General features: G+C 44.7%; 1 protein-coding gene across 1 annotated transcript; it reads right to left on the bottom strand.

Moving 5' to 3' along the window:
- Positions 1-16,637: 16,637 nt before the first annotated feature.
- On the bottom strand, positions 16,638-18,277 carry LOC124647218. Its single transcript, XM_047187186.1, has 3 exons — positions 18,025-18,277; positions 17,371-17,937; positions 16,638-17,064 (listed from the first exon to the last, which is right to left on the bottom strand). The coding sequence occupies exons 1-3, from the start codon at positions 18,275-18,277 to the stop codon at positions 17,021-17,023; spliced, it is 864 nt and encodes a 287-aa protein (XP_047043142.1). The 3' UTR covers positions 16,638-17,020.
- Between the last annotated feature and the right edge of the window lie 8,525 nt (positions 18,278-26,802).

A 26,802-nucleotide genomic window follows, 5' to 3' on the forward strand; every position in this document is an offset into this window, starting at 1 on the left:
ACAGCGGAACAACGACTTCTTGTTAGTGGTGTCGCCGATCTACGTGGAGCAAGAATTCTTGTTAGTGGTGTCGAGGAGATCGACACGTCGCCTGAAGACCCGATAGTTCACCTCTCTTCCCCATACCTTGAGGTGGAACCTTGGGGCGAGGTTCCTTGTTAGTGGTGTCGATTGTAACGGCCCACGGTAGCACCCCTAATAGATTGCTCTGTTCTTTTCTTTTTATCCATCATCATAGCATATGCATCATATCATCCATGTTTTTATTAAATAAAACTATTTTATAAACCCTCCCTTATCTTTCAGTTTAAATAAAACCCTAATCTCCCTCTCCCTCATATTACCTATTTTATAATTAATATTTTCCAACAAAGAAGTATTTGAATATGATGTGTTTTGTTTTGGTTACAAATAAATTAAATATTTTGTAAACTAGTTTTTGAATCTCACTCTCTTTCCTCAATATTCAAAACAGAATTGAATCTATTTTCAAATAGTTAATTGAAAGGAAAAGCAGAAAAACCCCTAACCCTTCCCGGGCTCCCCCCTCTCTCTCTTTCTCCCCTCTGGCCCGAACCAACCCAGCCCATCTCTACCCGGCGGCCCAGCTTCCTCTTCACCAGCCCAACCCACCCTCATGTACCCCTTCGAGAAAAGATTTGCTCTCCGTTGTCGTCATCTTCGTCGGGAGCACAAGAATGGCGTGACCCTGTGGTCCTCCTCCCACCACAACGGCGCCCGCTCCTCACCTGCTCCCTCCCCCTCTACCTTAAAGCCTCGCACCAAACCCTAGAGGCCACCAACCATCTTCCTCTCCCTCCTGCCGCCGCCCTCTCTCCTTTTTCCCCATCTTTACTGTGAGGAAGCAAACCCCACCGCGAGCTCCCCGCCGTCGCCCGGCCACCTCCGGCTGCCCCCTCGCGTTCTGAGACCACCGGCGGCTCCGCCTCGCCTTCCTTGTCCTCATGGTGCACTCAATCGATCCGGGGAACCTCCCGAGCTGTCGCCATCATCGCCGTTACCCTCAGTACCGGCAGACGTTTTTGTCGATTCCGTCGACGTCCGACCTCCTCCGCCTCCCTCGACCTCGCCATCGTCTTCTAGGTAGACTACTGCTCCTCCTAGACCCCTCGGTTGACTTTCCCCTCCTCTGGTTCGGTCTTTTCATCGCTGTGCCGACCCGTGCCTCGCAGATCCTCACCGCCGGCGTCACTCCGGCGACTCCCCGACAACGGCGCCTCCTCCTTCTGAACCGCACCGTCGAGGCGCACCTGGAGAGCCCCCGCGCGCATCCAGGGACCCTCTACATCTCCCCCACGCGCGACGGCTAAACGCAGTGACCACCTCCCTGGAACGCGCACGGCACCGCCCCGCGTCGAGTACTTCGTGTGCGTGCACGCTTGCTTCGCCAGCTCGGGATCCTCGTCAGCATCCGGGCCCCACCCGTCAGCGCCTCGGGCTAGATCCCACGCTGGTGAGAAAAACCCTATCAGATCCAGATCTGGACTATCTTGCAGCAAGGCCCCTGCAACTTTTGAAACCTAACTTGGGATCCCTGTTTCTGCCTGTTTTGCCAGTAACCCCCTGGCACTTTGATACGTCTCCAACGTATCTATAATTTCTGATGTTCCATGCTTGTTTTATGACCATACCTACATGTTTTGCTCAGACTTTATAATATTTTTATGCGTTTTCCGGAACTAACCTATTAACAAGATGCCACAGTGCCAGTTCCTGTTTCTCGTTGTTTTTTGTTCCGAGAAGGCTGTTCGGGCAATATTCTCGGAATTCGACGAAACGAAGACCCGATATCTTATTTTTCCCGGAAGACCCCAGAACACCGAAGGAGAGTCGGAGGCGGGCCAGAGGGCCACCACACAATAAGGGGGCGCGGCCCCAGGCCTGGCCGCGCCAGCCTACTGTGTGGGCCCCTAGGCACCCTCCTGCGCCGCCTCTTCGCCTATAAGACCCCTTTCGACCTAAAAACGCGATATGAATTGATGAAACTCCAGAAAGACTCCAGGGGCGCCGCCGCCATCGCGAAACTCCAATTCGAGGGACAGAATCTCTGTTCCGGCACGCCGCCGGGACGGGGAAGTGCCCCCGGAAGCCATCTCCATCGACGCCACCGCCTCCATCATGCTCCGTGAGTAGTTCCCCCACGGACTACGGGTTCTAGCTGTAGCTAGTTGGTATTCTCTCCCCCATGTACTTCAATATAATGATCTCATGAGCTGCCTTACATGATTGAGATTCATCTGATGTAATCGGTGTTGTGTTTGTTGGGATCCGATGGATTGTTACATTATGATTAGTCTATCTATAAAGTTTGTGAAGTTATTGTTGCTGCAATCTTGTTGTGTTTAATGCTTGTCACTAGGGCCCGAGTGGCATGATCTTAGATTTAAGCTCTATACTTATTGCTTAGATTGTATCTACAAGTTGTTTGCACATGTCTATGTCCGGAACCCGAGGCCCCAGAGTGACAACGAACTAGGATAAGCTGGAGGGGAAGGCTTAGGTATGAGGATCACATGTTTTCACGGAGTGTTAATGCTTTGCTCCGGTGCTCTATTAAAAGGAGTACCTTAATTTCCGGTAGATTCCCTAGAGGCCCGGCTGCCACCGGCTGGTAGGACAAAAGATGTTATGCAAGTTTCTCATTGCGAGCACGTATGACTATATATGGAAAACATGCCTACATGATTAATAATCTTGATGTTCTGTCTTAATGCTATTTCAATCCTATCAATTGCCCAATTGTAATTTGTTCACCCAACACTTGTTATTGGAGAGTTACCACTAGTGTAGATAGCTGGGAACCCCGGTCCATCTCTCATCATCATATACTCGTCCTATATGTCATTGGAAGTAGTATCAACTATTTTCTGGTGCCATTGCTCTCATATTACTGCTACGCTACCGTGTTCTCTGTTACTACTTGCTCTCATATTACTGCTACTGCCGCTGTGTTACTGTTACTACTGCTCTCATATTACTTGTTGCTTTCACATCACCCCTTGTTACTAGTGCTTTTCCAGGTGCAGCTGAATTGACAACTCAGTTGTTAAGGCTTAAAAGTATTCTTTACCTCCCCTTGTGTCGAATCAATGAATTTGGGTTTTACTTCCCTCGAAGACTGTTGCGATCCCCTATACTTGTGGGTAATCACACTTCTGGAAAGCGACCCGGCGCCCTCGCCACGTCAGCTGCCTCGTCAGCCTCCCTAGTCCCTCGCGTCAGTGACCCAGGGTTCATCCCCCCTCGGTGAGAAACGCCACAGGCTTTTCCTGTTTTTCTGAAAATTGCATATATGTGTCAAATCTTGCATAAATCATATCTTTCAAACCGTTTATCGAAATGCAAAGTGTTATATATGAAAATTGATCAGAAAAATGTGTTGAACATGAATATGCCACCCATATGCCTGTTTGCATCGTGCATCATGTTGTGACGTGGTAGTAATGCATGATCACCTCACATATATGCGGAGTATTTTGGATTTCCAACTAGGATTTCCCCGCTCCGTTTAATTTTGAAGTAGCTCATCCTTGCCATGCTATGCCATGCTAACCAACACTTAAATTTGCCGGTAGAATTGCAACTCCAAACCTAATTTGATTGTCCGGGTTCCGACTCCGATTAATATGGATAAGTTGCATCGCATCATCGCTGCCATGTCATGCATATCATCTTGATCATGCCGGTTCTTCTTCAGTACTAGTAAGATTTGCATCCGTCGCTTGTTCCAGCATTTGCTTCTTCCCGGATAGGATCACGAAGTGGTGTTGTGAGATACGACGAGTTGTTCGACAAGTTCTTCTGCAGTTTTTCACAGGCGAGCCCACCTCCTTCACCTATTTTATATTCTGCTCTCCCTCGCATTTCTATCCTTATGTTGCGCTTCTTTATCGATTCACGTGTCCTATTCCACTTGTTTACCCTAATAATCCTATATGTATCATTCCTTACCCATAGCCGTTGCTTGATGTTTGAGTCTTGCGAGTCGTAGGCGTGTTTAGGTTCTGTTGTTTATCTCGATCTGTTATCGAGATATGTTGGGTTGTTGGGAGGTTATCACATGCTATATCAGTTGTTGGAGATACTAATGCTTTACTTTATTGTTAACAACTAAAATTGTAAGCAGAGGCATCTGTGAGCCCCTTTGCGAAAGCATTGGAACATTGACTCGCTAATGTCCCCTAGGACCCGAGTTCTTGTTATCTGTTCCGAGATTGAGCGCTCTACCCATGCGTGGGGACGTTTATTGGGACCCCCCTCACCCTTTACCTTTTCTCAAGTCAGTTGAAAAGGGGGCCACAACCTTGGTTTTATTTGCCTATGCCATGTATGCCATGCTTTACTTACTGTTGCCTTCGGGTGTTTACTTCCTGTTGCCTTCGGGTGTTTATATTCTGTATTGTACCCCGCGGGATGTTTAGCGAAGCGTGTGGTTTGCACGCCTAGCTGCCGATGCAAACCCTGAGTTCGTCTCGGAGTACGGCCGGACTTCGTCATGGGTAGCTTATTTGGGTGGCCCCCCTAGACTTTCTTGTTGAACTGGGAACGGTCTTGTTGTGAGACATCCACTTGTCGTAAGTGGGTTGAGCATGCGTATGGTTACATTTGGGCAACCCCTGCAGGGTGTACATCTTATCGATAAGCCGTGTCCGCGGTTATGGACGACTTGGAATTGTATGACTTGATCATAGAACAACTTGCACCTTATACTTGTTGTTAATAATCTGATAATAACTTGATTAGTAATATAGCATTACTACAACCTGTAGGATAACGTTGCATAGAAAACAAAAATTTTCCTACCGCGAACACGCAATCCAAGCCAAGATGCAATCTAGAAGACGGTAGCAACGAGGGGGTATCGAGTCTCACCCTTGAAGAGATTCCAAAGCCTACAAGATGAGGCTCTTGTTGCTGCGGTAGACGTTCACTTGCCGCTTGCAAAAGCGCGTAGAAGATCTTGATCACGATCGGTTCCGGCGCCACGAACGGGCAGCACCTCCGTACTCGGTCACACGTCCGGTTGTTGATGAAGACGACGTCCACCTCCCCGTTCCGGCGGGCAGCGGAAGTAGTAGCTCCTCTTGAATCCGACGGCACGACGGCGTGGTGTCGGTGGTGGTGAAGAAGTCCGGCGGAGCTTCGCTAAGCGTGCGGGAAGTGGAGGAGCGGGGCGGCTAGGGTTTGGGGAGAGGGGGCGCCGGCCACTATAGGGGTGCGGCCACCTTGGTGGTGTTTGAGGTGGCCGGCCCCCTCCCCCTTGTCCCTCATTATATAGGTGGAACCCCAAGAGGTGGTGTCCAAGTCTTCGAATAAGACCCGAACCAAATCCTTCCATAGGAGGGGGCAATCCTAGCCCAACTAGGACTCCCACCCAAAGGTGGGATTCCCACCTCCCATGTGGGGGGTGGCCGGCCCCTAAGGGGAGTCCACTTGGGACTCCTCCCCCACTAGGGTTGGCCGGCCATGGGGGTGGAGTCCCTTGTGGACTCCACCTTCCTTGGTGGTTTCTTCCGGACTTTTCTAGAACCTTCTAGAACCTTCCATAGAACCTTCCGCGACATTTTATTCACATAAAATGACATCCTATATATGAATCTTATTCTCCGGACCATTCCGGGACTCCTCGTGATGTCCGGGATCACATCCGGGACTCCGAACAAATATTCCAACTTCATTCCATATTCAAGAACTACCATTTCAACATCCAACTTTAAGTGTGTCACCCTACGGTTCGAGAACTATGCGGACATGGTTGAGTACTCACTCCGACCAATAACCAATAGCGGGATCCGGAGATCCATAATGGCTCCCACATATTCAACGATGACTTTAGTGATCGAATGAACCATTCACATACATTACCAATTCCCTTTGTCTCGCGATATTTTACTTGTCCGAGGTTTGATCTTCGGTATCACTCTATACCTTGTTCAACCTCGTCTCTCGACAAGTACTCTTTACTCGTACCGTGGTATGTGGTCTCTTATGAACTCATTCATATGCTTGCAAGACATTAGACGACATTCCACCGAGAGGGCCCGAGTATATCTATCCGTCATCGGGATGGACAAATCCCACTATTGATCCATATGCCTCAACTCATACTTTCCGGATACTTAATCCCACCTTTATAGCCACCCATTTACGCGAGTGGTGTTTGGTGTAATCAAAGTACCTTTCCGGTATAAGTGATTTACATGATCTCATGGTCATAAGGACTAGGTAACTATGTATCGAAAGCTTATAGCAAACAACTTAATGACGAGATCTTATGCTACGCTTAATTGGGTGTGTCCATTACATCATTCATATAATGATATAACCTTGTTATTAATAACATCCAATGTTCATGATTATGAAACTAATCATCCATTAATCAACAAGCTAGTTTAAGAGGCATACTAGGGACTTCTTGTTTGTCTACATATCACACATGTACTAATGTTTCGGTTAATACAATTCTAGCATGATATATAAACATTTATCATAAACATAGAGATATAAATAATAACTACTTTTATTATTGCCTCTAGGGCATATCTCCTTCGAGTCTCCCACTTGCACTAGAGTCAATAATCTAGATTACATTGTAATATACCTAACACCCATGGCATTCGGGTGTTGGTCATGCTTTGCCCTAGGGAGAGCTTTAGTCAACGGATCTGCTACATTCGGATCGGTGTGTACTTTGCAAATCTTTACTTCTCCATCTTCGATGTACTCGCGAATCGAGTGGTAACGCAGCTTGATATGCTTCAGCCTCTTGTGTGACCTTGGCTCTTGTGCATTGGCGATGGCACCCATGTTATCACGATAAATGATTAATGGGTCCAATGCACTAGGAACCACACCGAGCTCTACAATGAACCTCTTCATCCATACCGCTTCGATGAAGCCTGCGGAAGCCGCTATGTACTCTGATTCTGTTGAAGACTTCGCCACCGTGCATCGCTTCGAGCTTGCCCGACTTCTTGCGGCACCATTCAATATAAACACGTACCCGGATTGTGACTTAGAGTCATCGGGATCGGTGTTCCAACTTGCATCGGTGTAACCATTTACAACGAGCTCTTGGTCACCTCCATAACAAAGAAACATATCCTTAGTTCTTTTCAAGTACTTTAGGATATTCTTGACCGCTGTCCAGTGTTCCATTCCTGGATCACTTTGATATCTGCTAGTCAAACTAACAGCATGTGCTATATCCGGTCTAGTACATAGCATGGCATACATGATAGATCCTACTGCCGAGGCATAGGGGATAATACTCATCCTTTCTCTTTCATCTGCCGTAGCCGGTCCTTGAGTCTTACTCAAGACCTTGCCCAGTAACATAGGTAAGAATCCTTTCTTACTTTCGTCCATTCTAAATTTCTTTAGAATCTTGTCCGAGATATGTACTCTGCGATAGCCCTATTAAGCGTCTTGATCTATCTCTATAAATCTTGATGCCTAATATATACGATGCTTCACCAAGGTCTTTCATTGAAAAACTATTATTCAAATAACCTTTTACACTTGCTTAATAGTTCTATATCATTCCCAATTAATAATATGTCATCTACATATAATATCGGGAATGCTACGGAGCTCCCACTCACTTTCTTGTAAATACGAGGCCTCTCCATGACCTCTGTATAAACCCAAAGTCTTTGATCACCTTATCAAAGCGTCGGTTCCAACTTCTTGATGCTTGCTTCGAGTCCATAGATTGAACGCTGAAGTTTGCATACTTTGTCGGCATTTTTAGGATCGACAAAACCTTTGGGTTGTACCATATACAACTCTTCCTCAATGTCTCCATTAAGGAACGCCGTTTTGACATCCATCCGCCAAATCTCATAATCGAAAAATGCAGCTATTGCTAACAAAATCCTCACAGATTTTAGCTTCGCTACGGGTGAGAAAGTCTCATCGTAGTCAACTCCTTGAATTTGTCGGAAACCCTTTGCGACAAGTCGAGCTTTATAGACGGTAATATTACCATCGGCATCTGTTTTTCTCTTGAAGATCCATTTATTCTCGACGGCCTTTCGGCTATCGGGTAAGTCTACCAAAGTCCATACTTTGTTATCATACATGGATCCCATTTCGGATTTCATGGCTTCTTGCCATTTGTTGGAATACGGGCTCATCATCGCTTCTTCATACGTCGCAGGGTCCTCATCATTGTTATCCACAATCATGACATTTAGACAAGGATCATACCAATCGGGAGTGGCACGTTCCCTTGTCGATCTGCGAGGTTCGATAGTTTCCTCGTTCGAAGTTTCATGATCATTATCATTAGCTTCCTCTGTTGCCGGTGTAGGCGGTACGGGTACAACTTCCGATGCTTGCGCTACTCCGATCAACGAGTATAGATTCATCAATCTCATCGAGTTCTACTTTTCTTCCGAGTCACTTCTTTAGTGAGAAATTCTTTCTCAAGAAAGGTTCCGTTCTTTGCAACAAATATTTTGCCTTCGGATTTGTGATAGAAAGTATACCCTATAGTTTCCTTAGGGTATCCTATGAAGATGCATTTCTCCGCTTTGGGTTCTAGCTTGTCCGGTTGTAACTTCTTTACATAGGCTTCGCAACCCCAAACTTTCGAGAACGACTGACTTAGGTTTCTTATTAAACCATAATTCATACGGTGTCGTTTCTACGGATTTTGATGGTGCTCTATTTAAAGTGAATGCGGCTGTCTCTAATGCATAACTCCAAAATGATAATGGCAAATCGGTAAGAGACATCATAGAACGAACCATATCTAAGAGAGTTCGATTACGACGTTCGGAAACACCGTTTCGTTGTGGTGTTCCCGGCGGTGTCAATTGTGAAAGTATTCCGCATTTCTTTAAATGCATGCCAAACTCATAACTCAGATATTCACCTCCACGATCAGATCGTAGAAATTTTATCTTCTTGTTACGTTGATTTTCTACTTCACTTTGAAATTCCTTAAACTTTTCGAAAGTTTCGGATTTATGTTTCATGAAATAGATATACCCATATCTACTCGAGATCATCGTGAAGGTTAGAACATAACGATAACCACCGCGCGATGCTACACTCATTGGTCCGCACACATCGGTATGTATGATTTCCAATAAGTCGGTAGCTCGCTCCATCATACCGAAAATGGAGTCTTAGTCATTTTTCCCATTAGACATGCTTCGCATCTATCAAGTGACTCAAAGTCAAGTGATTCAAGTAATCCATCGGTATGGAGTTTCTTCATGCGCTTCACTCCAATATGACCAAGACGACGAGTGCCACATATAAGTAGAATTATCATTCAATTTAATTCGCTTAGCATCAATGTTATGTATATGCGTATCACTACTATCGAGATCTAACGAAATAAGCCATTCTTTTGTGGTGCTCGACCATAAAAGATATTATTCATAAAAATAGAACAACCATTATTCTCGGACTTGAATGAATAACCGTCTTGCATTAAACAAGATCCGGATATAATGTTCATGCTCAACGCGGGTACAAAATAACAATTATTTAGGCTTAAAACTAATCCCGAAGGTAGATGTAGAGGAAGTGTGCCGACGAGCGATCACATCGACTTTGGATCCATTTCCAACGCGCATTGTCACTTCATCTTTCGGTAGTCTTCGTTTATTCTTTAGTTCTGTTTCGAGTTACGGATATGAGCAACCGAACCGGTATCAAATACCCAGGTACTAGAACGAGAACCGGTGAGATAAACATCTATAACATGTATATCGGATATACCTTCTTTCTTCTTCTTGACAAGGCCGCTCTTCGGATCAGCCGGATACTTGGAGCAATTACGCTTCCGGTGTCCCTTCTCCTTGCGGTAATAACACTCGGCATCAGGCTTAGGGCCGTTCTTAGGTTTCATAGGAGGCGTGGCAGCTTTCTTGCCACCCTTCTTGAATTTTCCCTTAGACTTGCCCTGTTTCTTGAAACTAGTGGTTTTGTTGACCATCAACACTTGGTGCTCTTTCTTGATCTCAATCTCGGCGGCTTTTAGCATGCCAAAAAGTTCGGGTAACTCCTTGTTCATGTTCCGCATATTGTAGTTCATCACAAAGTTCTTGTAACTTGGTGGCGGTGATTGAAGGACACGATTAATCCCCGATCTGTTAGGAATCACTATTCCCAAGTCACCGAGTTTCTTCGCATGCCCGGTCATGGCGAGCATGTGCTCACTAATGGAGCTGCCTTCTTCCATCATACGAGTCTGAAGAAATGTTTCGATGCTTCATAGCATTCCACGGCCGCATGAGTCTCGAAAATAGTCTTTAACTCTTTCATCAACTCATGAGGATCGTGGTGCTCAAAACGTTTTTGAAGATCGGATTCCGGACGCACGGGATGGCACACTCGTACTTGAGAGTACCGAGTTTTCCGAGTCTCGTAAACAGCTTTTACTTCATCGGTTTCAGTTTCTGCGGGAGGGTCACCTAGCGGTGCATCAAGCACATATTGCAGATTTCCGCCAGAGAGGAAGATCCTCACATGATGGAACCAGTCGGTGAAGTTGCTACCGTTGCTCTTAAGCTTTTCTTTCTCTAGGAAGCTGGTTAAAATTGATTGGGGACGCCATCTCTACAACATATATTTGCAATAGTTTAGACTAAGTTTATGACAAATTGAGTTCAAATTTTAATTCAATATAATTAAAAATCTAGGTGAACTCCCACTCAAAACAATATCCCTCGCATTGTCTTAGTGATCACACGAACCAAATCCACCACACCATAGTCCGATCATCACGAGACAAGGTGTAATTTTAATGGCGAACACTCAAAGTGTTCATCATATCAATCATATGATTCATGCTCTACCTTTCGGTATCACGTGTTCCGAGACCATGTACGTACATGCTAGGCTCGTCAAGGCCACCTTAGTATCCGCATGTGCAAAGCTGGCTTGCACCCGTTGTATGCACTTGTTGATTCTATCACACCCGATCATCACGAGATGCTTCGAAACGACAAGTCTTGGCAACGGTGCTACTAAGGATGAACACTTTATTATCTTGAGATTTTAGTGAGGGATCATCTTATAATGCTACCGTCGCGATCTAAGCAAAATAAGATGCATAAAAGGATTAACATCACATGCGGTTCATATGTGATATGATATGGCCCTTTAGTCTTTGCGCCTTTGATCTTCATCTCCAAAGCACGGACATGATCTCCATCATCTTCGGGCATGATCTCCATCATCGTCGGCGAAGCACCAAGGTCAATGGCGCCGTCTTCATGATTGTCCTCCATGTAGCAACTATTACAACTACTTTGAAATACTACTCAACATGAAATTTAAAGACAACCATAAGGCTCCTGCCGGTTGCCACAATACAATAATGATCATCTCATACATATTCATCATCACATTATGGCCATATCACATCACCAAACCACTGCAAAAACAAGTTAGACGCTCTCTAATTTGGTTTGCATATTTTACGTGGTTTAGGGTTTTCGATATAGATCTAATCTACCTACGAACATGAACCACAACGTTGATACTAATGTTGTCAATAGAAGAGTAAATTGAATCTTTACTATAGTAGGAGAGACGAGACACCCGCAAAGCCTCTTATGCAATACAAGTTGCATGTCGAACGAGGAACAAGTCTCATGAACGCGGTCATGTAAAGTTAGTCCGAGCCGCTTCATCCCACTATGCCATAAAGATGCAAAGTACTCAACTAAAGATAACAAGAGCATCAACGCCCACAAACCATTGTGTTCTACTCGTGCAACCATCTATGCATAGACACGGCTGCGATACCACTTGTAGGATAACGTTGCATAGAAAACAAAAATTTTCCTACCGCGAACACGCAATCCAAGCCAAGATGCAATCTAGAAGACGGTAGCAACGAGGGGGTATCGAGTCTCACCCTTGAAGAGATTCCAAAGCCTACAAGATGAGGCTCTTGTTGCTGCGGTAGACGTTCACTTGCCGCTTGCAAAAGCGCGTAGAAGATCTTGATCACGATCGGTTCCGGCGCCACGAACGGGCAGCACCTCCGTACTCGGTCACACGTCCGGTTGTTGATGAAGACGACGTCCACCTCCCCGTTCCGGCGGGCAGCGGAAGTAGTAGCTCCTCTTGAATCCGACGGCACGACGGCGTGGTGTCGGTGGTGGTGAAGAAGTCCGGCGGAGCTTCGCTAAGCGTGCGGGAAGTGGAGGAGCGGGGCGGCTAGGGTTTGGGGAGAGGGGGCGCCGGCCACTATAGGGGTGCGGCCACCTTGGTGGTGTTTGAGGTGGCCGGCCCCCTCCCCTTGTCCCTCATTATATAGGTGGAACCCCAAGAGGTGGTGTCCAAGTCTTCGAATAAGACCCGAACCAAATCCTTCCATAGGAGGGGGCAATCCTAGCCCAACTAGGACTCCCACCCAAAGGTGGGATTCCCACCTCCCATGTGGGGGGTGGCCGGCCCCTAAGGGGAGTCCACTTGGGACTCCTCCCCACTAGGGTTGGCCGGCCATGGGGGTGGAGTCCCTTGTGGACTCCACCTTCCTTGGTGGTTTCTTCCGGACTTTTCTAGAACCTTCTAGAACCTTCCATAGAACCTTCCGCGACATTTTATTCACATAAAATGACATCCTATATATGAATCTTATTCTCCGGACCATTTCGGGACTCCTCGTGATGTCCGGGATCACATCCGGGACTCCGAACAAATATTCCAACTTCATTCCATATTCAAGAACTACCATTTCAACATCCAACTTTAAGTGTGTCACCCTACGGTTCGAGAACTATGCGGACATGGTTGAGTACTCACTCCGACCAATAACCAATAGCGGGATCTGGAGATCCATAATGGCTCCCACATATTCAACGATGACTTTAGTGATCGAATGAACCATTCACATACATTACCAATTCCCTTTGTCTCGCGATATTTTACTTGTCCGAGGTTTGATCTTCGGTATCACTCTATACCTTGTTCAACCTCGTCTCCGACAAGTACTCTTTACTCAGTACCGTGGTATGTGGTCTCTTATGAACTCATTCATATGCTTGCAAGACATTAGACGACATTCCACGAGAGGGCCCAGAGTATATCTATCAGTCATCGGGATGGACAAATCCCACTATTGATCCATATGCCTCAACTCATACTTTCCGGATACTTAATCCCACCTTTCTAGCCACCCATTTACGCAGTGGTGTTTGGTGTAATCAAAGTACCTTTCCGGTATAAGTGATTTACATGATCTCATGGTCATAAGGACTAGGTAACTATGTATCGAAAGCTTATAGCAAACAACTTAATGACGAGATCTTATGCTACGCTTAATTGGGTGTGTCCATTACATCATTCATATAATGATATAACCTTGTTATTAATAACATCCAATGTTCATGATTATGAAACTAATCATCCATTAATCAACAAGCTAGTTTAAGAGGCATACTAGGGACTTCTTGTTTGTCTACATATCACACATGTACTAATGTTTCGGTTAATACAATTCTAGCATGATATATAAACATTTATCATAAACATAGAGATATAAATAATAACTACTTTTATTATTGCCTCTAGGGCATATCTCCTTCACAACCGATACCTAATAAAACTTGTCCACCGTTGAGTGCCTTTTACATTGCTGTTGAAGGGGATATGTGTATTTGGCTGGTTATGTTTGTGTAGTATTTATCTGTTACCTTGTGCGCTCTCTTATCTTCTCTGAGTAGACGGATGTTGTAGCGTGTCTCTATTGGTTATAGTTTTGCTGCCGCTAAACCTACCATATAGCCCTAGGCGATATATATATTCGCCCGGCGAGCATAGCCATTTCTAGTCTCGCTAAGTACGTGCCGGAGTTCGTTCCTTGGTACTTACTCTCGCCTTTTCTCTTTCTCTTTTGCTTCCTCCCTTTTTTCGGCAACCGATGGCCCGACTTCGACAGGTACAAGATGACGACGTTAGCAAGGTTACCCTTCCGGCTTGGCCTGGGCAGGGTCATGGACGCCACTGGTTACCTTCAGGACTCTTAGTCCAATTTGTACCTTGTCCGTACTCGGACGTATTCGATTTTCTATATGACTTGGACCTTTGTATTGTATATTTGTATCTTGACTCGTTGGAGTCGCTGTTGTAATTATATGTTTCTTGTAGGCTCTATTGTAATCCTATTGTAATGTTACCGCTCGTGTTAATTCCTCTGGCATCACATGTGTGATTTGTCGCACGTCGTGTCGGAGGGCGTCTCTGAATCGATATCGTGCGGATTTTGGCGGGATCGCTGGAATCCTCATGATAGCCCTAAACTCGGCTTATGCTGTGGAACGTGCCACCACATGTTGTTTTTTTACTACGCCATGTAACCAGGTTGCCTCCAACAAATGTACAATAACCTGACGTAGATCGCCTGTCTACTAGAGACCCAGCCCAATCCGCATCTGTATAACACTCAACTTGGAGGTTACCTTGAGATGTATACAGTAGGCCACGACCGGGACAGCTCTTTAGGTAACGAATTATCCGTGTGACGGCATCCATATGATGTGATCGTGGGTCATGCATAAACTGACTTATCACACTCACCGCAAAAACGATATCAGGTCAGGTGTGAGAGAGATAAATCAGTTTACCAACTAACCTTTGGTAACATTCTTTGTCAACCGAAGCTCCACTATTACTAAGCAAGCGATGATTCACTTCAATGGGAGTCGATGCTGGACGACATCCAGACAGATTTGTGTCTGATATTAAATCCAGAACATACTTTCTTTGGGTGAGGTAAATCCCCTTTGAGCTACGAGAAACCTCGATCCCAAGAAAGTATCGCAATTGTCCTAACTCCTTAACTTCAGTCTTGTGCCAACTTTCTTTTTAAGCAAACAATTTCTTCACAGTCATCTCCTGTGATCACTATATCATCCACGTACACAATTAAAATAGCCATCTTACTTTCATTATGCTTGTAGAATAAAGTATGGTCAGCATTACTTTGCTTGTACCCCATTTGTAAAATCGCCCTCCTAAAGCGATCAAACCAAGCCCGCGAAGATTGTTTTAGGCCATACAAGGATCTACGCAAGCGAAGAACCTTACCTTCGGTCTGTCTTGTGCTAAAACCCGTTGGGATATGCATGTACACTTCTTCTTGTAAATCACCATGAAGAAATGCATTTTTTACATCAAGCTGGAAAAGATCCCACCCTAGATTAGCTGCACAAGAAATGAGCACTCTCACCGAATTCATTTTTGCAACGGGTGCAAATGTCTCATCATAATCGATTCCATATGTTTGTGTGTACCTTTTGCGACTAGTCGGTCTTTATACCTTTCTATCTTTCCATCTGGGGTTTGCTTCACCGTGAACACACACTTACAACCTACAGGTTTCTTACCAGGGGACGGCTCAACAAGCTCCCGAGTATTTTTTTTTTCCAAAGCTCTCATCTCTTCGAGCATTGTTGCTTTCCACTTTGGGTCCTTCATTGCTATGTCCCAGTTTCTAGGAATGACAACAGAATCAAGAGAAGTAATGAAACTTCTAAAGTGAGAGCTACAGTTTTTGTAGGAGATGAAATTAGCAATGTTGTTCTTTGGGAAAACATAATCTTTGAGATGGGGTGGTAAGTTGGACCGCCTGCCAGGCTTACGTAAAGCAATTGGTAGGTCATCTACGGAATGATTAGGAGTAGGAGCACTAGGTGAGGGATCATCTACGGGATGATTAGGAGTAGGAGCACTAGATGAGGGATCAGTACCTTGGTGCCCTGATTCAGGTAGAGACAAATCAGGAGCTGGAGAGTGTTGCACCATAGGCTGTACGACCGGAGAATGGGGTGATGAGCTACCTGAAGCTTGTGCCTCTTGTAAAGTCGAGTCGCTACAAGAATCATCATTAGAAGGTTGGAAAAAATCCTCCCCCTGTCTAGTTGTACCATGCTCACGTTGAGGTTCACGACCACTTGGCGTGGTAGATAATATATTTGGGTCATGTTCATTAAGAACAACTCTTCCTCCACTGCACATCTCGCCCTCCCCCTCTCGACCAATCCAGCCGGTAACGGGAGAGGAGATAATTGTGCTAACATCATTGGCAGACCCATAGAATGGTTCATGTTCTTTAAAGGTCACATCCATGCTCACAAAAAATCGATGTTCAGAGGGGCACCAACAACGATAACCTTTCTGGTGTGGAGAGTATCCAACAAAGACACAACGAACAGCACGCGGATCAAGTTTTCCAACTGAATTTCTATAGTCATGAACAAAGCAGACACAACCAAAAACTTTGGGTGGCACAATGTAAGGATTAGAACCAGTTAAACACTCAAGAGGGGTTTTATACTCCAAACTACAAAGAGGCATACGATTTATCAAGTAAGTTGCAGTTTTTATCGCCTCGCCCCATAAGAACTTTGGCATATTCATGGTAAACATAAGAGAGCAAGTAACTTCAAGCAAATGTCTATTTTTCCTCTCTGCAACTCCATTTTGAGATGGAGTATTTACGCATGTAGTTTGGTGTATAATGCCTCTAGACGATAAAAAAACAATCAAAATCCTTGTTGACATATTCGGTGCCATTATCAGTGCGAAGCACTTTCACATTAGCACCATATTGTTTGCTAACCAGAGCATAGAAATCTTGGAAGGTAGAAAAAACATCACTCTTTTGCTTTAACAAGTAAAGCCAAGTACATCGACTGAAGCAATCAATAAAGGTCACAAACCAGCGGTGTCCAGAAATTGATGGGGTATCACTAGGGCCCCAAACATCAGAATGAACAACCTCAAAAGCAGACATACTTTTTTTCCACTACTCGAGTAGGTGGATCGTGTGTGCTTAGCTAGTTCACACGCATCACACACAAGTTGCCCTCGAGAGCAAGATGACAAAAGGGACGGAAATAATCGAGACATAACTTCGAAAGATAGGTGGCCTAGTCTACGATGATACAGAAGTAACTCATCTTTAGAGGAGGAATAAGCAGCAAGAGCAAGAGCACCAGCTCCATTGTCCAGGTAGTACAGCCCATCACGCTCTGTCCCAGTCCCGAGAAGTCTCCCCGTCTTCAGGTCCTGGAATAAACAAAAAGTAGGTTCAAACCAAGCTCCACAATTAAGAGATTTGGAAATGGAGCTGACGGAAAGTAGATTGACAGGAAAGTTAGGAACATGAAGAACAGATTCTAGAGTCAAGGAAGGTGTGCAATCAATGGATCCTTGGACTCAAGGATCCATCTGCTATACGAACTTTATCTTTTCCAGAGCAAGGTAAATATGTCTTGAACTCTTTTGGAGAACCAGACATGTGATTGGTAGCCCCCGTGTCAATAATCCAAGGAATGGGATAATTATTATTGGGGTTTGATTGGTTATTCATACCTGTATATGCACCAGCACAGAAACTAGAGATAGAGCTAGAAGGACCTGCTGTGGCTACATCTTTGTCAGCGAGAATGAGCTTTGACTTGAATTCCTCGAGAGCTTGTGCAGCTGAGCCTGATAATTCACCTGTAGAAGTAGTGAGATGTGCCCGGTTCTGCCGATGTGTCCGGTTCTGCTGATGTGCCCGGTTTTGCTGACTCGGTCGAGTGTTATTGGAATTGAACTTCCCTTGCTGCCACTCATTTGGATAACCATGCAGCTTATAACATCCATCTCTTGTATGGCCGGGCTTCTTGCAATGATCACAAAATGACTTAGGATCAGGGAAACCATGCAGCTCGTAGCAGTTCTCCTTTATATGGCCTGGCCTCTTACAATGTTCACATACTCCTTTACCCTTTTTCTGAATACCAAACTTGGAGAGTGAAGCAGCTGGAGGCATTGTATGAAGCGACAAAGCTGCACGAGAATCAGTAGCTCTTGTTGTGGGTGACTGATGTGTTAGGCGAGTTTCTTCCTCAAGAATGCTAGAAATAGTCTCATCCAAGGTTGGCCACTCCGGGGCTGAAAATATCATTTCACGACGAAGGTGGAATTCTGAGATTAAACCTTCAAGAAAAATCTGCACAAGCAATGGTTCGAATCACTCACGAAGAAGCAATAGATCTCTAGGATCATGTGGTTTAAATGGGCGGAAGAACTCAAGGTCCCTATATAGCTTCTTTAGCTCCCCTGCATACTCCGTTACAGATTTTTCATCTTGCTTGATATACCTCATCTCATGAAGTATCCTACACACTTGCATCTTGTTAGACTTTCCTGAGAATTGTTTTTCAATTTCATTCCAAATCTCAGCTGCAGTCTGAAGGTTCTCAACTTGCTCTCGCAGTACTGATGCATCCATGGATCCCAACAACCAAACCATAACACGTTGTTGATTTTGTTCCCACTGCTCTTGCGCTGCATCCCCATGTACTGATTTCTCTCCATCATCGTTTAGGAACTTAAGGAGACCATGTGATCCTAATATTAGAGAAGCATGACGAGCCCAACTGAAATAATCCCCAGGTCCAGACAACTTGACAGGATTCTGTTCCAAAATAATTTTGGAGCCTTCAGAAGTAGTACTGGATCTTAATTGTGCCTGTTCCATGAACTGAGCAAATACTTTCGGCATGCTCTCACAAAGTTTCTCAATACTAGAGTCCCCCATCTTGTCTTTACTAGCATCACCCATAATCCTGTGAGCTAAAACACACTAGTGCACACTAGAGCGGGTCAGCAGAAGATGTGAAAAATACAAGTGATAACTATGCTTCTCTGTAGCTTGAAGACAAATAGCAAGCAAGGCAAGGCACAACAGCACGTACAGACTCAAATTGCAAGGAGGAGCAGCAGGACAAACTTGGAGCTCTGAGATATCGACCACACCACAGACAACTCGACGACGACTGAGCGATGCAGCTTCGTGGATGACGACTGACACCGGCTGTGCGGCAGCCCGTCCGGGGCAACCCCTGGCTGGCGGAACGACAACTCCCCCTGCTCACGAACGACTACGACGGCGACACAGCACCGCGATTTGACGAGAAAAAAGGGAAATCACACTAGAATCGCACTGGATCTAATTGCTCTGATACCATGTTGTCTTGTAAGAAAAGGATTTGAGGAATTTCAGGTGGGATTTGGGGGTTTCATCTGAACATGGCTTCAAGCGACTTGGGATTTTTCCTGGGAGAACTAGTCTCTTCTAGTCTCTCCTCTGTTTACATACATGCCACACTTTTCAATATAGTCCCTATAATACTTTATATTTACATCTCTCAACAATCTTCAATCAATGGGTACATTTCGCTTGAATTATTGTTGTTTCTCTACTCTCCTGTCTTGGCTTTTCTTTGGGAGTTACCCCTGTGTCTCACTTAATTAGCATTGTGAGTTACAGTCTTATATACTTACTGATTAATTGTAGCCTCATTTTGAACTTTAGCATTGATCCTCGAAAGAAGGTAAATATGAGTGGCTAAAAGATACAAGAAGCCTGTTACGTACGATAGTCTCGAGGCATCCTAAGCCACCATACATATTCCATGCGTGTATATCTTCAATCTATACTAGGCCAAGCCACCATACCATGTTGCATACGTGTAAATTATCTTGAATCTATCCTAGGCCACCGTAAGAAGTAGGATGGAAAGTTTGGAGAGAAATGAGCGGAAATAGCGGAGGACCTTTAGAGGCGACGCGAGGGCGATTCTGGGCGATCTCGCCGGAGGAAGATTCCGACGACGAGTCTCCGGCAGCAGGTACGACATCATCCTTGGCTCTGTACTACAGTACGCCGGTGGAGGATGATGGACGGGATCTTGCGTCGACCACTCTGTCCGCCGTCGATAGAAGGGAGCAGAAGAGGCAGCGGCAGTGTGCGGCGGCGCTGGCGCTTAGACCAGGTACGCCTCCATCTACTTCTCCCTTTCGTTCTAATCTTTTGTCTCTGACTCCTACGCCGGAGTCGGAGATGATGATCAAATGCAGGACGCCGGTCCTGTCACCGACGACTTTCTTTCTCGATGATTTTGATCCTGATGAGTGGATCTTGGTTCAGAGACGCAACAAGAAACTGGTAAGATCTCGTCGGCGTCGAGTATGGCCGCCGGTGGGATCTGATACACGACAGAGACGACGTTGTGATCTTGCTGTTCCAAATTCAAATTTTTTGAAAACAGGCCGGATGGGCTCAGAATTGGGCGAGGAATTATCTGTTCGGGACGCATCGGGTCGTATGGGCCTGGTTCGTCAGATCGATCGATCTTTGGCAAGGATCCCTCAATTTGCTCGGGGGGTTCGCTATCGATTAGGGTTTAACACCAAAAGTTTGGCCCGCACAATTCCTGTTTCGCCGCCATCGTCTTCCATATCGCAGACACATTGTTCCACACAGAAAGCTCTTCCGATCTTACCACTGATGGCAAATCGGGGCGGTGGGCAGCCTAACAGGGGACGTCCACCAGGTGGCCGTGGTGGATCGGGATGGCATGATGGTTTCGCTGCTGGACGTGGGGCAAACTACTTCCAAGGGAGCTCTAGCGGCACGGCGAACAGCGGATCGGATGCTGGTGAGGCGAACCAGTCCAATGTCTTCGGCGACGGTGTCTTTCGGGCTGGTGCGGCGCGTCCAAACAGCGGCGGTGACCGCGGTGATCGCCGGCATCACAATGGTTTCAGCAACCAGTATGATGGGAGACGCAATTATGGGTACAACAATTACAACTCTCGTCGTTTTGTTCCGAATAATAGTGCTGATGTTAGGAGTACCAATGGCGGGTATGCTGCCATGGTGCCGGGGCTATCGGATTTGCAGCAAAAGTTGGTTTCTGAGGCGGCGGAGGCGTTTGCTCGTCAGCTCGCCGGACGACCAGAATTTCAGAATCCTCAGAACTCTGACCAGCAGCCGAAAAATAGGAGGGCGCAGCCGGTGCCAAATGTGCTTCGGCAGCCTGGGTTTGCAAGGGTCACGCCGGTGCAGCCTGTTCCGAGTTTGGTGCCACAACCACAACGAGCTGAGGATGCTTTGTTAGCCGTTGCGGGGATTGGAGGTAAGGATAATGTTGAGGACTTTGAAGGTATGAGTGAGGCTGAGTTTGTTGCTGCAAATAAAAAGAAGGGCCCTAGTTGCTTTAGATGTAGGCAGAATGGTCATTTCTTGAATGATTGTGAGGTTGTTCTTTGCGATTGTTGCCAAAAACCAGACCATGCAACTAAAGATTGCCCTCTGCATAAGGCTCCCAGGAAAAGAATAGCAATGTATGGATCGGGGCACCCGGATTTGTCTTTTTGGGAGCTTCCTCTCTCTACTTCTGTTCGGCCTAGGGTCGAGAACACGCGCTTAGGAAGAGTGGAGGTATCAGTAGCACAACTTATTACACACTTGCAGTGGGTTGTACCAGATAGTACATATCAGTGGGAGGTTCAACAAGTCGAAGAAAATGTGTTCAAGGTGAATTTTCCTAGTAAGGTTGAATTAGTGCGAGTTCAACACTTTGGGCGTTTTCATGTGCCAGATTCGACTATTATTTTATCTTTTGATTTCTGGAAGAAGGAGGTTGAGCCAGTTTGGGTGCCGGAGGATGTATGGGTGAGGGTACATGGCTTACCACCAGTGGCGTTGGATGACTACCTTGCTCTTTGGGCTCTGGGGGATGTGTTTGGAAAGACTAAGGAGGTTGATATAGTCTTTACTCGACAGTACAATGTCCTTCGTATGTTTATTACTTGTTTGGATACTGCTCTCATACCAGATACTTGGGATCTTAAAATTAAGAATGAGTTCTTCAGATTGAGGTTTGAAGTGGAAGGGGGGAAACATGCGGCACCTTCTGATGTTACTATGTCAGAGGCTCCTGGTGAGGGTGGGGATGATGATCCTAAGGCTCCGGATAACCAGAAGAGGGATGAGCTGGACAGAAATAACAAGCGAACTAAGAATGTGGGGGAGAATGATGCTAATAAAAATGGTTCTGGCACATCAACAAATGGGATTGATAATACAGTGGGGAAGAATGCTATGATACTGACTCAACCCCAAACGAATAGGTATGATATTACTTGCGGTGTTAAAAAAACTTCGTATGCTTCGAATACTTTGTGCTTAAGTCCAAAAGTGTTGTTTAATTCTTTCAGCGAAGTGGCCGACAAGGCAGGCGAGTGTATGCCTAAGCCTGTCGTCAACTTATCACCATCTATGCTTCAAACTTTAGCCAACCAGATGGGGAGTACAGCTGTGCAGAAGGGAGGTACCGAGGCTGCTGTTACGTCGATCGGAGGCGACAGGCCGCGCGTGCATGCGGCGGCTGCCCCGATTCATGCAGCCGTGGGCCGGGCCGTCGCGGCGCCGGGTTTTCGGAGCGCTGCCGCTGTTAGCTCGCCTTCGGCACCAGCAGGCCAAGATTCTGGCCGAGTTGGAGGGCAGCCTGGTATGCATGGCGTGCCTCTCAAGGCCATGCAGTTGGGCGCGACGTCGATCACGCCGACCAAGTTATCTAAGGTGAAACATTCAGTTCATGTAGGGGCTGTGTTATATAATTCTGATTCGGTTTTTCAGTCTAAAAATTATTTTGAACAGGGATGTATGGCCCCTGGTACTATCTCTGATCATAAGAAGAAGAATGGGCCGATGATAGGGCAACATACTTATGAGCAGATTGTTGCTTTCGGAGGGATTCAGGAGGAGGCTTTGCGCGAGGTGCGGTCGAGTGGAAGACTGCGGACTCAGAATAATGCGGATATGACGCAAATGGAGAGGGCGACTATGATTGCACAGAAAAGAGCCGAGATGCCAGTGATAGGTATGTCATCATTAATACAAACATCTATTAATTCTTTTTCGGATGAGCAAATAATTGATGATGCTAGAGTGTTAGGGGTTTCGTTAGGCGTTTCTCTTTCTGAGTGCACTAAATCGGCTAAGATAATAAAAGATGTTGAGAAACAACGATCAATCACTTTGTTAAAATGTAATGATTCATTGGCACTAAATTGTATGATGGTTTCCCGTGCCTCTGATTTGTGTGACGATTTAGAAGCCGAGGAGGATTTTTTAAGTGACGAGATTTTAGAGAAGCCCAAGGTCATTACTAGGGAGAGAAAGATTCGAAAGAAGAAGTCTTATGATAAAGAAAATGTTAGGAGAAGTAACCGTGTTAGATTCAAACCATCAAAATTACAATGACAAATCTTAAGGGTATGACATGGAACAGTGAAGGGTTTCGAGACCCGGGTAAACATCTGTTTGTGAAGGAATCGATTAGGGAGTATGACCTGGATTTTATTGCTTTGCTAGAAACTGGTAGATCTAATTTTGAGGTGCATTTTTTAAGGGAGTTGGCGGCGGGTAAAAATTTTCCTTGGTTTTGTTTGCCGCCACATGGTAGATCGGGTGGAATTTTAGTAGGGATTAATACAACAACTTTGGTGGTCAATAGAGTTGACAGTGGAGATTATTGTGTCAAGTTGTCTATTACTTCTAAAATTGATGGTTTTCAATGGCTTCTTGTGCCGGTGTATGGGGCGGCTCAAGATAAAAATAAATATGAGTTTCTTGCCGAGTTGGTCAGGACTTGTGAATCAGAGACAATACCTATGTTATTAGCTGGGGATTTTAACATCTTGAGGAAACCGGAGGAAAAAAGTAATGATAACTTTAACCCCCGCTGGCCTTTTATTTTTAATGCGATTATTGAAAGCCTCAATTTGAGAGAAATTGCGTTGTCGGGTCGGCAATTCACTTGGGCTAGTAGAAGACAAACGCCTACATATGAAAAATTGGATAGGGTTCTTGCGAGTGTAGAGTGGGAACAGAAATTCCCTTTGGTCACGGTCCGGGCATTGTCACGCACGGGATCTGATCATACTCCGCTTTTGATTGATGTGGGGATTCAAGCGCATATAGGTAAAAATCACGGTTTTCCTTTGAGTTGGCTTGGCTTGAACAAGAGGGGTTTGATGAGCTCATTGCTGCTGAATGGGCAGCCGGCCCCATTGGGAAAAGTCCCATTCAAACTTGGCAAAACAAAATAAGACATTTACGGCGCTTCTTACGTGGTTGGGCGAGAAATTTGAGTGGAAAATATAAGAAGGAGAAGGAGAGACTTCTGAGTATTATTGATTTGCTAGATATTAAAGCGGAAATGATACCGCTATCACAGGGGGAGCGTAATGAGCTAAAGATAGCTAATGAAAAGTTAAATAAGCTTCGACGAGACGAAGAGATCAAGTGGGCACAAAGGGCTAAAGTTAAATATATTCAAGAAGGGGGGGATAATACCAAATATTTTCACCTTATAGCTAATGGTAAACACAGGAAAAAGAAAATTTATCAATTGGAGCAAGAGGAAGGAACTATTGTGGGTGATGATAATCTAAGGGTGTATATTTCAGAATACTATAAAAAACTTTTTGGTAATCCAGAGCATAGCTCGGTTGTGCTTGATGAAAGCAATAATTGATGATATCCCGCAATTGTCAGCGGAAGAGAATCAGGTGTTGATTGAAAACTTCTCGATGGAGGAGGTTCATGATGCAATTTTTCAAATGGAACATAATAAGTCACCTGGACCAGACGGTTTCCCGGCAGAGTTTTATCAACATTTTTGGGGAGTAATTAATTTTGATCTGATGGCTTTATTTGAGAGCTTTCAGAAAGGGGAACTACCACTTTATAAATTGAATTTTGGAGTAATCACTCTATTACCGAAAAAGGAAAATGCAACTCAAATTCAACAATACAGACCTATATGCTTACTCAATGTGAGTTTTAAAATCTTTACTAAAGTCGCCACAAATCGTATTTCGGAGGTAGCTCAAAAAGTTATCAAACCGACACAGACAGCGTTTATCCCTGGAAGACATATTTTAGAAGGTGTTGTTGTCCTTCATGAGACAATACATGAAATGCATAGACGAAAATTAGATGGGGTGATTTTTAAAATTGACTTCAAAAAAGCGTATGATAAAGTCAAATGGCCCTTTTTGCAACAAGTTTTATCGTATGAAGGGTTTTGATCCGATATGGTGTGATAGGATAAAGCAATTTGTGCAAGGTGGGAGTGTTGGAATAAGAGTGAATGATGTTATTGGACATAATTTTCAAACTAGGAAAGGCCTACGACAGGGCGATCCTTTATCCCCAATTCTCTTCAATATTGTAGCTGATATGTTAGCGATTCTTATTGCTAGAGCGAAGGAAGTAGGTAAAGTGGAAAGTTTGTTACCGCACCTTATTGACGGGGGAATTTCCATTTTACAATATGCGGATGATACAATTCTGTTTATGGAACACGATATTGCGAAGGCCGTTAATATGAAATTGATTTTATGTATTTTTGAAGAATTATCGGGTTTAAAAATTAATTTCCATAAGAGTGAGATTTTTACTTTTGGTAAATCTAAGGATATGGAGGATCAGTATAGGCAAATATTTGGGTGTGAGTCAGAAACGCTACCTTTGAAATACTTGGGAATTCCGGTACATTATAGAACTTTGCGGAATGCGGAATGGAATCCTATTGAGAACCGGTTTGCCTCCAAATTGGGGGGTTGGCGTAGTAAATTGCTATCATATGGTGATAGATTGGTGCTAATTAATTCGGTCCTTACAAGTTTGCCAATGTTTATGCTCTCCTTCTTGGAGATCCCAATTGGGGTGAGGAAGAGACTTGATTTTTATAGATCCAATTTTTTCTGGCAATCTGATGAGCATAAGAAGAAGTATAGGCTATCTAAATGGAGTATTTTGTGTAGACCAAAAGATCAAGGGGGTTGGGTATTGAGGTTTTGGAATTGAAAAATAAATGTCTTTTGAGTAAATGGTTGTTTAAAATCCTATCAGAGGAGGGTATGTGGCAACAACTCATCTGTAACAAATATCTTAAAAACAAAACATTGGCACAAGTAGAGGTTAAACCGACTGATTCACCTTTCTGGAAGGGTCTCATGCATGTAAAAGAAGATTTCTTTAAGCGAGGCCGGTTCAGAGTAGGGGATGGAAAATCTGTTAGGTTTTGGGAGGATGTGTGGTTGGGGGATATGCCTCTATCCCATCAATATCCGGCTCTGTATAACATTATTCAGCATAAGAATGTGTTAGTGTCAACTGTGCTTGATACTCAACCTATTAATATTACTTTTAGAAGAGGATTGAATGATAATAAGTGGATACAGTGGTTACATCTATGCCAAAGATTAATTACTATCAATTTAACAACTGAATCGGATAGTTTTATTTGGAAACTAAATGATTCGGGGGTGTTTACAGTTAAGTCTATGTATTTAGATATGATGAATGGGCATACTATTTTCCTTCGAAAGTATCTATGGAAGTTAAAGATCCCTTTGAAGATAAAAAAAATTTATGTGGTTTCTTAATAATAAGGTGCTTTTAACGAAGGATAACTTAGCCAAACGGAAGTGGAATGGTTGTCAAAAATGTTGTTTTTGTGATTCCATAGAAACTGTAAATCATTTATTTGTGTATTGCCCTTTTGCGAAGATAATTTGGCGTATGATGTATCTTACATATAACATTCCTCCGCCAGCTAATATTACTAATATGTTTGGTAGATGGCTGAATGGAGTGAGGAAAGAAGATAAACATAAGATTCGAATAGGTGTGTCGGCCCTATGTTGGGCTATTTGGAGGACTAGAAATGATATGATCTTTAACAAACAAACTGGGACTAATTTTTTGCAGGTTATCCGGCGAGCTGCGCATTCAATTCAGCAATGGGTGTTACTTCTCCCTATGGAGCAGCGGGAGGCTATGGTTATTGGATGCAACCGGATGCTACTAGTTGCTCAGGACTTCTTTTTCCAGGCTACTGGGTGGCGGCATCTTAATAGAATAGCAAATGCATAGCTCTTCTGTTAGCCGTA

The sequence above is a fragment of the Lolium rigidum genome, chromosome 4, assembly GCF_022539505.1.
Source record: "Lolium rigidum isolate FL_2022 chromosome 4, APGP_CSIRO_Lrig_0.1, whole genome shotgun sequence".
Lineage (NCBI taxonomy): Eukaryota > Viridiplantae > Streptophyta > Magnoliopsida > Poales > Poaceae > Lolium > Lolium rigidum.